This window comes from Adiantum capillus-veneris, chromosome 13 (assembly GCF_014529385.1).
Source record: "Adiantum capillus-veneris isolate H3 chromosome 13, ASM1452938v2, whole genome shotgun sequence".
Classification (NCBI taxonomy): Eukaryota; Viridiplantae; Streptophyta; class Polypodiopsida; order Polypodiales; family Pteridaceae; genus Adiantum; species Adiantum capillus-veneris.
In genome coordinates, this window is record NC_140943.1 from 102,184,389 (window position 1) to 102,198,835 (window position 14,447).

At 42.1% G+C, this 14,447-nt stretch overlaps 1 protein-coding gene across 4 annotated transcripts in view; it reads left to right on the forward strand.

Moving 5' to 3' along the window:
* Window positions 1-12,097, forward strand: part of LOC147444541 (ubiquitin C-terminal hydrolase 12-like) — a 33,936-nt gene extending 21,839 nt beyond the window's left edge. For 3 of the 4 annotated variants that reach the window (XM_086527121.1, XM_086527120.1, XM_086527122.1), the window contains 14 exons: window positions 7,699-7,807; window positions 7,899-7,967; window positions 8,090-8,200; window positions 8,480-8,535; window positions 8,632-8,821; window positions 8,904-9,005; window positions 9,121-9,192; window positions 9,664-9,729; window positions 9,817-9,882; window positions 10,550-10,636; window positions 10,731-10,844; window positions 10,944-11,018; window positions 11,194-11,280; window positions 11,376-12,097. In XM_086527121.1, coding sequence (XP_086383247.1) covers window positions 7,699-7,807; window positions 7,899-7,967; window positions 8,090-8,200; window positions 8,480-8,535; window positions 8,632-8,821; window positions 8,904-9,005; window positions 9,121-9,192; window positions 9,664-9,729; window positions 9,817-9,882; window positions 10,550-10,636; window positions 10,731-10,844; window positions 10,944-11,018; window positions 11,194-11,280; window positions 11,376-11,417 — 1,246 coding nt within the window. In that variant the 3' untranslated portion in view covers window positions 11,418-12,097. The remainder of the gene's footprint in view (window positions 1-7,698; window positions 7,808-7,898; window positions 7,968-8,089; window positions 8,201-8,479; window positions 8,536-8,631; window positions 8,822-8,903; window positions 9,006-9,120; window positions 9,193-9,663; window positions 9,730-9,816; window positions 9,883-10,549; window positions 10,637-10,730; window positions 10,845-10,943; window positions 11,019-11,193; window positions 11,281-11,375) is intronic. The other variant, XR_015190044.1, reaches the window with a different exon arrangement.
* The last annotated feature ends 2,350 nt before the right edge of the window (window positions 12,098-14,447 follow it).

Below are 14,447 nucleotides of genomic sequence, written 5' to 3' on the forward strand. Positions count from 1 at the left end.
TAGGTCATGGTCCGCTCCCCATTCTCAAACACAGACAAGGGCACAATTGAAAAATACTTGCTTCATGATGCATTTCTTATATCTTTTTCACAAGGAAATGATTGTTTCTTAGGGCCTGCCATTTTGAGAAGTTGTTGATCACCATGCATGTTATGGCTTCAGATTGTGCATGGTGGCGCAGTTTGAGACAACGTTTGTGTAATGCCTTTTTGAGGATTAACGCAAACCTGAATGTGTCCATTTGCATGAGAGTGCAGACCCATTCGCAAGCTCCTGTGGCGGAGTTTTTTCTTTCATTTTTGTAAAAGTGAACCTGTTAGATAGCCTCTGACCACGGTTTTGGAAGTCTGCACACCTGAGCTAATTCAGTGAAAGGAAGCAAGTTAGAGGGCTTTGGCCGTCATATTCCTTCTCACCTTTTATATGTGTATTTCATGTTCTCTATGAGCTCCATTTTTATTTTGAAGTGGTATGGTCCATGACTCCATGGGATTACCTGTTTAGATTGTTGCTAGTACGAAAGTATTTATGGCTAGTTGGAGGAAGCCATTTCATGCTGCCAACCAAGCAGAGGTGGAAAACACTCTTGATATTTATGGATGCTTGCTATTTGCTTCAGTTAAATGCCGATGAGTTTAACCTCCATATTGTTCTAGACTATGGGATCAAGCTTCAGAACAATGTACTTGAGCTTATCCAAATCTTAAACTGGGGCTTTCAGGCCTGTGTCAGATGCATGCAGACTGACGTAGGCCATGGTGAAATGGATGAGTATATTACTCAGCTTTCTTAAAGCTTGTCATAACGGGTGATGGACAAGTAAATGCCTTTCTGAGATGGATAGCCATGTTATTGCTGTGTTGCCAAGGTTAATGTCTTAGGGGTCTGTCTTGCCCACCTCTATCAAAGTGGCAGCGAAGGATGCACTTGGGTGGTACAAAACAGCGGAACAGGTACCCACCTCTTTCAAATCAAGTGGACAGCCATAGCACTCTCTCCATAGGTAGGGGTTGGCCCCCTCAACCTTGGATAGTGATGTCAAGGCAAGGTTGCGTTTGATGCATGCAAAGAGATAAAAAAGGTCTTCTAAAAAACATTGTGGATGTTTTTTGATAAAAAAAACCTGAGCTTTTTTCCCTTTTTGGGATAGGTTTGTTTCCATGTTTATTTTTATCGTTTTTCTTGGTGCTTCAATGCTCTTTGTGTGAGAGATGATGGATTACATAGTTGTCCTTCCACATGTGCTTCATCTAAGATCTCTCCCTACCTCCCCCGAGAAAGCCAAGCGATTCTTTGTCAATGGTGACATAATATATTGAGAATGAGAAGAGGAATTGTGGGTCCAGTGGACGGGTGATGATGCACAACTAGCCTGTGCAATGAATTTCTAATGATAGGGTGAGCCTATATATAATGAGTAGCATCGTCTTACCTTAAATAAGGGCTTAACTAACCATAGAAAAGAAAGCAACCCATAAGGGGGGCGGGGGCAGGGGCTAGGGCTAAGGTCCTTACCGCAACAGGTGGCACACGATAAGTGAGCATCCCTCTCCCATATGTAACAAGCAGGATCATTGGCCGGGCTCAAATAAGGGCTCCACTACCCATGCAAAGAAAAGTACCCATAATGACCACTAAAAAGGGGGCCCAAGATCCTTACCACAAGAAGTAATGTCCCAGACTTGGACACCCCAAGTCGAGAATCCGGCACGACACACGAGAGAATCACTTCACAACTTTTTCACATTTGAAAATTTGAGTCGACACGGCCTAGCGTAGTTCCGTGCCCAGAGGTACTGGCCCCAAAGTCTAGCGCCCCTTTCCGGAGGGTGATAGAAACTCAGCTCGTTGGTTTTGTAGAGTACGTTCAGAGCATGAATGACCTCTATATAAACCTGCACCTACTCTTGGGCACTGACGACGTGAGTAGGGATGTCATAGCTGTTGTCCAAGCTATGTATGATAAAGGTGATAATCTTATTCTTCGTGTTTGGACAAGCAGCGAAGTTGAGATCACATATTGTCAAGTTTTGTTCTTTGCTCTTCGTAGGTTTGTAGCAGTATTCATTTTTCGATTTCGTATTTAGCTTACCTGAGGACTTAAGAATGTGTTCCTTTAGAAGTTGTTGTGTGAAGTTTGGTTTCTAGGATTAAGTTTTTAAGATGTCTTATACTTTTTTGCTTAAAGTTGAGTACTTGTTTTAAGCCAAGTAAGTTGCGTCAACTTATTTGACACATGCCTTTTCTAAACACATTTTTAAGTTAATAATGTTTTGTTTTGTCTAGTTTTGTTTCGTAGCAAACTAAGTGATTTAATTTGTTTGTTTGTTTGTTTTTGTTTTTCTTTTCTTTTCTTGTGTCCCTTGCTTTTATAGTTTTACGAGTGCTTTATTTCCTCTTATAATTCGTGAGTTCAGACTATTCTGAACTTATGAAGGTATATTTGTTTTTATATTAATGCTTGAGCAAAGTTCAACTCACGAGGGAACCTCTACTCTCAGACTTTGCGTCTAGATGCTCTGAAGAATGAGACCCCAAGGGTCTATTTATTCTTATAAGAGATCAACTCCTTGACAAAAGAGCCAAAAGGAGAAGCCAACTCCTTAACAAAAAAAAAGAGCAAACTGATTGTTCCTCGGATTGTATCTCAAAATGACTCTCGAAATTTTTTGAGCTAACTTGAGTTGTTTTGCAGATATTTTGTAAATCTTGGATGATTACTTTCTTTCAAGAAGGGGGATGTCACAAACTGTTGGCGTGTCAAGCCACTGAAGAACCGAGCCAACCTTTAGATCCTAGCCAAGGGGCCAAAACCCTAAGAAGAAGAAGTAGCAGCAGAAGAAGAAGTTTTACAAACTTACAAAGTCTTAACGAGTGGCCTATTTTTAAAGAAGAGTTCCCACCAACTTATGGGACCCCGTCTGATGGGGCCCAAGTGACAAAAAGGCATTAAAAATAAAGCAGAAACACACTCAGAAGACTTTGCACAACAAAATATGATGGCGTGGCACCTATACGGACGTTCTGCAATTCACGGCAGAATTTTAGGAAATTCCCGAAATTCTAGGAAAATCCCGAAATTTTAGGAAAGTTTTTTTTGGGATCAGCTTTTCATATTTGATGCTTTTAGGCTTTGGGCCCTTAAATATGAGCCTTGGGGGCCCTCTTTGGCACTCTTCAGTGCGTAGATTGCAGAGGAGGTGCTCCCCGATTGTTGTACTTTGCGAATCAGCAATAATAAAGAAACACCGAAAGGTGCGCCAGTGTTTTGGGGCCAGTGCTCTCTTGGGGTGGAACTTCGCCACTCCCCGTCTCTTGCCGTGCTCTCTCTCTCTCTCTCTCTCTCTCTCTCTCTCTCTCTCTCTCTCTCTCTCTCTCTCTTTCAATTCAGCTGTTATTGAAGCGCTTAGAGTTGTTCAGTCTGTTCTTTTCCCTTGGCACGTGGTGCCCGTCTTGTGACCCTCTTGCATAACCTAACAAGGTTCGGGTCGGGAGATATTCAACGACTCCTCATCACTCCTCTCGTATAACCTAAAAAGGTCCGGACCGGGAGATATTAGAGGCCTTTTACAACCAAATGCCTCCTAGACTGTGCCTTCGTGATTTGGAGGTGTTGAGAGTAACCACTGCTCAAACTTCTTAATATTACCTGGGTAAATAACCATCCAAGTACAGGCCACGAGTATGAACAAGCATTCTCAAACATCATTTCTCAGTACTCCACCTGTGAGTCAAATAACCAATCATTGCAACCAGTATTTAAAACCAGAGTCAAACAATTCAAATCGGCACCAAGACAGGTTTAAAACAGATAGCATCCATTTCAAACAAATTTCAAATAATACTACTCAAACAGTGTCAAACGTATCTAACTATAAAACAACTAGAGAGTTCATTCAGGGTTTTGTTCGGACAACCGAACTTTGAGGACCATTGGCTTGCCTTTTTGCATCACGGTGATGGTTCGGTTCCGAACCTTGAGAGTCGCATCATTCTTGTCGTGCCAGGGCATGCCCAAGAGAACGTCGCAATTGCCCAACTTCATAATGTCCATCTGTCACAAACTGCTGACGTGTCAAGCCACTAAAGAACGGAGCCAACCTGCAGATCTCGGCTCAAAGGCCTAAACCCTAAGTGAAGAAGCTGAAGCAGCAGGAGAAGTTGTACGGACTTACAAAGTCTTGTCGAGTGGCCTATTTTTAAAGAAAAGTTCTCGCCAACTTACGGGACCCCATCCGATGGGGCCCAAGTGACACAAAGAATAAAGATGGACCTACACAAACATGTAAAAGCTGATGGCGTGGCAACTGTAGGGACAATACAAAATTCCGCAATTTGCGTTGACTCTACTGACTTGGCAAAGAGATGGAATTTGTGCAATTTGTGTTGACTGTGCTAACGTGGCAGCCTGTACGGATTTTCATAAAACGTTGCCAGCTTTTTGGGTGCAACGCTTTTGGGCCATATGCTTTTGAGCTTGAAGCTTTTGAGACCAAGGGCCTTTAAATATGTGCAAAGGGCTCAGTCTCTGGCACGCTTCGGTGAGAAGGTGTAGAGCACGAGTTCCGGCATTGTACTGAGTTAAAGTAATATAAAGAAATAGGGGTGCCAAGGTTTGGGGCCATTACTCTCTGGGGTGGAATTCCACACCACTCCCTATTGCGTGTGCTCGCTTTTTCTTTCAATTCAGTTGTTATTGAAGTGCTAAAAGTCGGTTTAGTCTATTCTTTTCTGTTGGCACTTGGTGCCCGTCTTGTGACAGCTTGACAGGTCCCATAAGTTGGTAGGACGTCTTCTTCTTCTGTTGCTTCTTCTTAGGTTTAGGGCCGCCGGCTTGGATTCTTCTACAGGTTGGCTCCATTCTTCAGTGGCTTGACACATCAGCAGTTTGTGGCAGAGGCCATGGTAGTTATACCTTTGTGTCTGGCAATAAAGAAAGACATACTGGAAGGGCGCTAGACTTTGGGGCCAGTGCATCTGGAAGTGGAATTCCGCCGCTTTCTGTTGATTCTCTCTCTCTCTCTCTCTCTCTCTCTCTCTCTCTCTCTCTCTCTCTCTCTCTTTCTCTATTCAAGTTCAGTTGTTGCAGTTTCCGTCTGTGTGTTGCTATTGATTTCTCACTTGGAGTGTCCAAGCCTGTTACAATGGTATCAGAGCTCATGCGATTCTTCTTCTATGGAGGATCCGATCCTTTTTTGGCATCACACATGGGTTCGAGCAGTGAATTCGATAGAGATCACACCCCTCTGACTACGCGTCTGCAGAAAGTTGAAGAGCACATAAATCCCAAAAGGGGAACAAAGGAAACCAACGGAGAGTCCAACGGGAGCAGGCCTCCTTCCGAGGATTCGGGAGACCATGGCAAGTTTCTAGTAGGGGATCTCGACAAGACGGAGTATCGACATGTAACGGGAGGGCACCACGTGCCAACGGAAAAGAATAGACTGAACAAACTTTTAGCACTTCAAAACAACTGAATTGAAAGACACACACTGCACACGAGACATAGAGTGGCGGAGCTCCACCCCAAGAGAGCAGTGGCCCCAAACTGTGGCGCCCCTTTCGGTGTTTCTTTATATTGCTTATACATGGGACAACTCTATTGGCATTACTTTGCATCTCCTGTGGATAGAATGCCAGAGAGTGAGCCTTAGCACATATTTAAAGGCCCCTTGGCCATCAATAGCAGTTTACATGAAACACTGATAGTCTAAAAGCATTTGGTCTCCAAAAGCTGCCAACGCAATTGCGGAATTCCGTACAGTTGCCACGTCAGCAGTCAGCGCAAAGCGGGGGTGTCTGTACAATTGCTAGTCATCAGTTATCTACACAATTTTATGTGTGTGTGTGCGCGCTTTTTACTCTAGGCCCATTGAACGGGGTACCATAATTTTTTTGGGGGTTAGGATTTTAATCCTAACCCTATAGGCCACTCAGCGAGAATTTGTAAGTTGGTGAGAACTTCGTCTTCTTCTGTTTCTGCTTGGGTTTAGGCCCCTTCCCTCGGCCGGGACTTACCGGATGGCTAGGGGGCCTTACCCTCTTGGTCTTAAGTGGCTTGACACGTCAACAATTTGTGACAGACATCAACTCTAGGTTGACACGTGCGCGAAGAGAATGATCAAGTACTCCAAGGATGCGAAATATGTGAAGTACCTCAAGAAGCATCCACTTGATGAGGTTCACTCTATATGGCAAAAGGCTATCTACTCACCTCTCAGGTCGGCCGTAAAGACAAATGCAAAGCCTAGTGCTGAAAATAAAAAATTGTACTCACAAGAAGAGTTTGATGAAGCTCTTGAACAAAAGATCACTAAGTTGACGAAAAGCACAAAGCACTAAGCAAATTAGAGGATTTCTCCGGCTATCTAGGCCGAAAATCGACTTTCAAGGTGGCTAGTAGATCCAAGAAGCGTGTTCATTTTGAGGATGATCCAGTTCTTTGTTTTTAGAGAGTTCCAACAGTTCCTCTTCCTCTAGTTCCAGTGAAGACGAGAAAAGGCGGAAGAAGCGGAGAAAGACCAAGAAAAGCAGATCCAAGACAAAGTCTAGAAAGCATAGAAAGCAATCTAGCAGCTCAAAGGAGGAGACCTCGTCCTCTTCCAACAGTTTATACAATGAGAAGAAGAATATGAAGACTAAAGAGTTCAAGGATGAGTAAAGAAGTCGGGCTTCTGGGATTTCATTTTGCCTCTACACTCCCTTTGTTTCCCTTTGTAACAAGAGCATGTTGCATCATGTAAACCCATATTGGGTAATTATCTTCATCGAACTTCTCAAACCTAAGGAAAAGATAAATGACATATCATAGACTTCCCAGAGTAGGCCGTACCATCATGACCCCATGAGCTCTAATGGTTCTATGCTTGTTGCCATGCCACATGTAAAATAGCATGAAGGTGCTCTAATATCAATGCTAGACTCCCCAATGATCCATCCCAAACACAGGACATGACACAAGCCAAACACTCTCATAAAACAACATACAAGGCAGACTTCAACTCACGTCCCAGCCGCGCATGTTGCCACACCTTAAGGATCAGCGTATATCACCTGTCCTTAGCTTGAAAAGGATGTCTGATGGCCTAGGATCTTTAGTCTAACTGTAGTGATCACACAAGATTGTTTACAAATGAGCTGGAGCTTACCTCGTGCATGCTGCCTCACCTCAAGGATCAGCGTCCTATATCACCAGCCCTTCAGCTTGAAAAGGGTGTCTGGCTTGCACGACCTGGGGTCTTTAGTCCACACAGGATTGACAATTGTTCACATATGAGCGGGGGGCTCTTCTTTCATAACCCAACGTCCTGGTTCCCATTGGCTAGATGTATCTCAAGCTCATCCGGATGTCTAAAAATTGTAAAGCTTGCGGATGCAAGGAAAGGACATCTCCATGATATAAGGCTTTGTGGATCATCTTTTGTTGCTTGCCTTGTTTGCTTATTATAGTAAAGTTGCTGCCAAGCTGGGTGCAGCTAGTTGGAGCCCCTACTCGTCTGTCTCATCAGCTGGAAGTACTTTTAACCTATTTTGAGGGTGTCTGTGGTAAAGGCTACCGGAGTGAAAACAGTGTCATCCCCCAGGTCCCAGGTGGTCTCGAGGGTGCTTGTTGACACTTAAAGCAGGATGCCAATTTTTTTAAGTAGTTTCACATCCGTCAATGATTCTGTGATCTTAAATTCGTACTTTGACATGCAGCTATGTTGGACGAACATTTGTGAAGGCAAGTGGTAAGCCAGGAGACATTCTGGATAAACTTAATGAAATGGCTGGGTTTGAACCTCACGAGGAGATTCAATTGTTTGAGGTTTGCACCTTTAACATACAAATCATTACTTATGAGGACGATGTCTACATCATGAGCATTCACATTCTGGATGTCAAATTTGTATGTGCAGGAGATTAAGTTTGAGCCAAATGTCATGTGTGAACCTGTTGAGAAGAGAGCAACATTCAGAGCAAGCCAGGTGTGATATAGATTGTTTCCATTTACTGTATTTGTTTGGATGCTCTGCTAAGCCATTCCTTTTCAAGTTAGTTGCTAGTTGGTCCTGATTAGTTTCATTTGGTGGTTTAATGAACATGGTAGCTAGAGGATGGAGATATTATTTGCTTTCAAAAGGCGTTGACTCGAGAGAATTTGCATCAGTATCGTTATCCAGATGTCCCGTCCTTCCTGGATTACGTAAACTATCGGCAAGTAAGATTTTCACTGTTTTAATGTTTGAAAATATTCTTCTTGAACTTGGACTCCCATCCTTCTGCGTTCTTTTATAGCTTTGAACATGTATGCGGTATGTATCCCGTGCTTCCATTATGAATTTTACAAATCAGGCCACATGAGCCTTTTTGGAGAGTGCTTGTACCTAGAGAATGTGGTAGTAGTAGCTTGATGAAGAAGTGCTTGCCAGAAATATTTCTACCATGGTTTGAAAGAATTTGAACTTGTGACTTTGCTAACCTCCTCCTCTAATTGAAGGTAGTGCACTTCCGGCGTCTTGATAAGCCCAAGGAGGATGAGTTTACTCTGGAATTGTAAGTGTCATCAATTTGATATTTGTTGCTATGAATTTCAAGATCTATGCCTTCTGTTCTATTGGTTATCATGAATTTGAATTTTTGTGTGAGCAGGTCAAAGCAGCATCTTTATGACGATGTCACAGAGAGGGTTGCTCAGCACGTTGGAGTTGACGATCCTTCCAAAATAAGATTGACAGCTCACAATTGCTATGCACAGCAACCAAAGCCTCAACCTATAAAGTATCGTGGTGTAGATCGGCTTAGTGATATGCTAATTCATTTCAACCAGGTGTCCAACCAAGTAAGGACCGGATCCAAATGTCGTTTGGCGATTGTGGCTCTCTTTTTCTGAAGGCTGAAAACAGGCTATTGTATGTTTTCAGATGTCAGATATACTATACTTCGAAGTTCTTGATATACCGTTACCTGAATTACAAGGGTTGAAGACTTTGAAAGTGTCTTTTCACAATGCCAAAACGGAGGAGGTGTTTTTCAAACTGATGTCTCTATCTAGGAGGATTTACAATTTTCCTTAGCTGATCTAAGAGGAATTGGCTGGTTTTTAACAATAGAGTTTGCATTTTGCTTCGGGGTCCTCAGGTTGCTGTGCACAATATCAGACTTCCGAAACAAAGTACTGTTGGAGATGTAATTTCTGAGCTCAAGAAAAAGGTGATAGATGGTCTGTTCTTGGTGTTGGGATTGTGAAGAGAAATTGTCACTGCTTCTTTGAGATTGGATAATAAAAAGGATTGTTAGATAATCAAGTTTTACCCACGTTCACCTCTTAAACCATGCAGTAGTTTTAGTGTCTAGTGGTTGTGGTTACATGTAGTTAGTAGTTGTTGGATACCAAAAGTCTTTTAAAGATGTAAGCTTTGGTCAATACAAGACCTCTTCTTTTGTTTAGTCTTGTCAACTGTTGGATACCATAAGTCTTTAACTACATAAGCTTTGGTTAATACAAGACCACTTCTTTTTTTTCATCTCTTATCTCTGCTCGTCCACTTCTATGCTCTAATACCATGTTGTGGTGGCTTAGCTAGCCATAGCTGGGGGAGATGAAGATTATCAACGTTTGAAATTTTATTAATGTCTGTATGTTGGGTCATTAACACACCTCTGTTTTTATTTGTACTGAAGGTGGAACTTTCTGACCCAAATGCAGAGCTGAGGATTCTGGAGGTTTTCTACCATAAGATATACAAGGTTTACTAGTGTTATATATAATTTGTTCAGCTTTCTCAGCTTACTGGTTCATGCCTGTGTTTTGATGGTTCCTCCAAACTTTTACAGATTTTTCCTCTGAACGAAAAGATTGAGAATATAAATGATCAGTATTGGACGTTACGGGCTGAGGAGGTATCTTTTCTAATTAGAATTGGCCTCGTTTAAAAGTAGCTTGCGAGCGTCACGACGCTTGTGGTCCCTTAATTATGATATGTTTCATCGGTATCTGTTGTTTAGTGTACCCAGAATTTGGGTTCTTCAGTTTCAGAATGCATTGGGTATTGAATTTAAACACTTCCGTTGTGTTGAGCAAATATATATATTTTTTCTCTAAACTTGTAAGATACTTTTTCTTAGTGGGTTATGCATTTGGGTGAAATCAAGAGAACGTAATGGTTCTGATGGCTTCCAAAGAAATATATTCAGTGCATACATAGTGTGAGGAAACGCTAAAGAGAAGAAAATGCTAAATGAAAGGCAAAGAACAAGAAAAATCCATATGTAACATGACACACTTTGCATGCACTCTCGACCACACTTTCCACTTTCGTGAGGCTTGTCGTTTCCTAGACTCACCCTTCACATACGCATTTGAGATGTTTTGAAAGGATTTTTATTTTTTCCAAATTGTGAAGACGCTTGTATGGGTAGTTATCATGTGGTGACCAAGGGTGGCCATTCGGTAAAGATGAAGTATTGAAAATTTCACAAAACACTTTTACCTTGGGACTGTTTTGCATGGAACATATGAAACTTGACAGCTAAACTTATGTTTTGTTGTTGTTGCGTTTCTTTGAAGATTCCAGAGGAGGAGAAAGACCTGGGACCACAGGATCGCTTGATACATGTTTACCACTTCATGCGTGACCCTAGTCAGAATCAAATAGTACTTTCTTTCACTTCTTTTCGGTGAAATATGCGCCAACATGTTTCTTTCTCTGTGTTACTCATAGTCTCCATTGCAAAATCGTGGCCATCAGGTGCAGAACTTTGGAGAGCCTTTCTTCCTGGTCATTAAGGAAGACGAAACATTAAACTCTGTGAAAGAGCGTATTCAAAAGAAACTGGAAGTGCTTGATGAAGAGTTTGCCAAGGTAAATAGCTCTTATTGTAGATTTCTGAAACCTTGTCAATGATTTTGCATTAATGTTACATTTGTAATTAGTATGCTGACGTACTTTTGTCATGAGCAGTGGAAATTCGCTTTTGTATCATTGGGCCGGCCGGAATATTTCGCTGACAATGATGTTGTTGGTAGTAGGTTTCAGGTAGCTGCTAGTCTTTTCTCATAGGCAGCGGGCCTATTTGTTCATGTATATATATGTGCGTGCGTGTCTTTGTATATAGATGAACATTCACACCACACACTCTCACACACACGTGTGTGTGTGTCTTCTAGGCTGGTGCTGAGCATGTCTTTGATTCTTTTTTCTTTTTGTGAAGAAAAAGGAGACATATGGTGCTTGGGAGTATTATCTCGGCTTGGAGCATGCAGACACGTCGCCAAGGAAATCACACCAGGCCAATCCAGTATGGGTTATCATTTCAAAGCAAACATGGTTTTTACTTCTTCTTACAAATATGTAAGGAACCTAATTCTGTAATTTTCAAATTTCCTGATGCAGAATCGCCACACGTTTGAGAAGGCTGTAAAAATATACAACTGAATTGAAATCTTGGATCTTGATTGTTCTACAAGACACTCGGAAGTTGTCATCAACTTACTGGAGAGGGGCATTGTTTCTGTCACATGTCACAGAGGGACGGAGCTGGTTTGTAAAGCTAATAATAGTGTATAGTGATTCCCAGATATTTCACCGGTGTTGTGCTCACCTACTTTGTGATATAGTGATGGAAGCAGGGCTGGCCATTTCAAGATTTTCGACTCGCCGCTGGTAGGCAACAAGCGACATCCTGCTTGGCTTTTGAGGCCTTCCACCTGAACGAGGCTTGACCTCCTCATGTTTACTTGCATGTATGAGTTGAGTTGTGGGGCTGGGTTATTAGGGGTTTGTCCTCCTATGTAGCAATCTGTGACATAAATATCCATTCTTTTTCACCGAGGAATAATGTTGTAATCAACAATTTTGCTTGAAGGGCAACGGCTACTGAGAAATGATAATTTATGTTCACTCTGTGAAATCAGGGGCTTTCTCCCCTTATCGCTAGCCATGTAGGAGTAAGGGATAATTGAAGACACTGGTTTTTGAGCTCTTGCTTTTGAGCTCTTTGTATATGCTAGCACTTTTGGCAATTACTTGCTTTAGCTGTGTGTTCAGAAGCAAGTTGAGTGTATTAGATTTCTAAACACCTTTGACATGTCTATTCAATCAACTTTTTGGCATCATCAGGATGACACCGACACATTGTACATAGGTTTGTCTCAGAGGCCAATTCTCTTTGGCCTCTATGAAACATCAATAGAATCCTCTCTCTCTCTCTCTCTCTCTCTCTCTCTCTCTCTCTTTATTTGTTCACATTTTAGCTTTTGTTACCTTATTCTTTTGTATTTTCTTTATTCGACAGCTAAATCATATGTCTATGATGTGGTCTTTTGGTCTTATAGGTCTTTTAGGCATTCTGCAAAGGCAAATAAACATTTCATTTCATCTCTCTCTCTCTCTCTCTCTCTCTCTCTCTCTCACACACACACACACACACACACACACACACACACACACACAAGCAGTCGTCATTACACCTTTGGTTATTTTTTTGGAAATCTTTTTATATGCCATTGCTCGTCTAAAAAGACCCCATTATTGAGACCAAAGCTCTCGAGATGTGCACCATATCCTTGTTATGAATGAGGCAGAGGCTCGAACTTAAGTTGGGATCGTTGGAGCCATCAAATTTTTTGTTATGAATGAGGTAGAGGCTCATACTTAAGTTCAAGCCTCTACCTCAATTTTTCTTGAATAGGGTGGAGGCTCAAACTTAAGTTTGAGCCTCCACCAGTGCTTGACATATGCTCCTTGGGATCGGTGGAGTCATCAAATTTTTTGTTATGAATGAGGCAGAGGCTCGAACTTAAGTTTGAGTCATTGCTTGGCACTCGACTTAAGATGGAACCTAACAATGTTTTTCTTCTAAATGGGGTGGAGGACCCAAAATTACGCTTGATCCTTTACTGTTGAACTTCCCTTGGGATTAGAGGAGGCCAAAAATGACTTTGGAATTGCAGGTGAAGTTTGAGCCTTAAGGCTTGAGTATTGCATCTCTTACCCAGAAGTGCGAGTCTCAAATGGGGTGGAGGCTTCCATTGATGTTTCCGTCTCCATGCTTGGCCGACCCCCTAGGTTTAGTCCATAGCCACATGATGTTTTTGTCAAATAGGTTGGAGGCTTGAACTTAAGTTCGAGCCTCCAATACTTGGTGATCCACTCCCTAGGATTAGTGTAGCCACATAATTTTTTTCTTTAATAGGGTGGAGGCTCGAACTTAAGTTCGAGCCTCCAATCCTTCATATATGCTCCTTGGTATCAATGGAGCCATCAATTTTTTTTGCTATGAATGGGACAAAGGATCGAACTTAAGTTCGAGCTATTGCTTGGCCCTCCAATTAATGGGGTGGAGGACCCAAAATTAAGCTTGATCCTTCACTGCTTGATCTTCCCTTGGGATCAGAGGAGGCACAAAATGAAATTGGAATCTCACGTGAATTTTTAGTATTAAGGCTTGAGTACTGCCTCTCTTACCCATAAGTGCGAGCTTTTAATGGGTGGAGGCTTGCACTAATATTTGAGCCTCCATGCTCGATCGGCCCCCTAGGTTTGGTCCAGAGCCACATGATGTTTTTGTCAAAATAGTTGCAGGCTTGAACTTAAGTTCCAGCATCCAACACATGTTGATCTACCCCCTAGTATTAGTGGAGCCACATAACTTTTTTATTGAACAGGGTGGAGGCCCTCAAACTTAAGTTCGAGCCTCTAGTGCTGACATGTGCTCCTTGGGATCGATGGAGCCATCAATTTTTTTGCTATGAATGGAGCAATGTCTCAAACTGAAGTTCAAGCCATTGTTTGGCCCTTGACTTAAGATGGAACCTAACAATTTTTTTCTCCCAAATGGGGTACCCAAAATTATGCTTGATCCTTTAGTGCTTGACCTTCCCTTGGGGTCAGAGGAGGCTCAAAGTGTCATTTCTAGCTTAAGACTAGGAGGAACATCTGGCGAGATCGTATGAAAGTGTACTAGAGCTACAGAGGCCGTGGAATGGGAAGAGGAGAAAAGTACTTCCAAAACTCTATTACCCATTGGTTAGCTTGGCTCTCTAAAGTTGGAAGGATCTAGCTTAATGCATTCTGGGGTAAAAATGGCTAGAAATATCAACAACATAGGACTTTGACATCTGGGCCATTTCTCGGACAACATTAACAGGAGCTAGAAAGGGGTAGACCACCTAGCCACCCAATTCCAGCTCAATGGAATTGAAAGGCTACTGGCCAATAGAGTTTTGGATGGGCTAGAAAATTATTGTATGACAATGTGTGAGTTTGTGTTCAAATGGAAAGCTTGGCAATGGCCCAAGGATATAATTTTTTGCAATTTAACCAAAGACCAAAGGCATCTACCACTATCTTTTGGTCTCATCATTTTTGTTATGTCCCCTAAACAAGCTATAGGGAAAGCAATGACCTGCGGCAAGGTGGATGGTGGTAAAAAAAATACATTTTGAAAACATAGTGGCCTTTGAC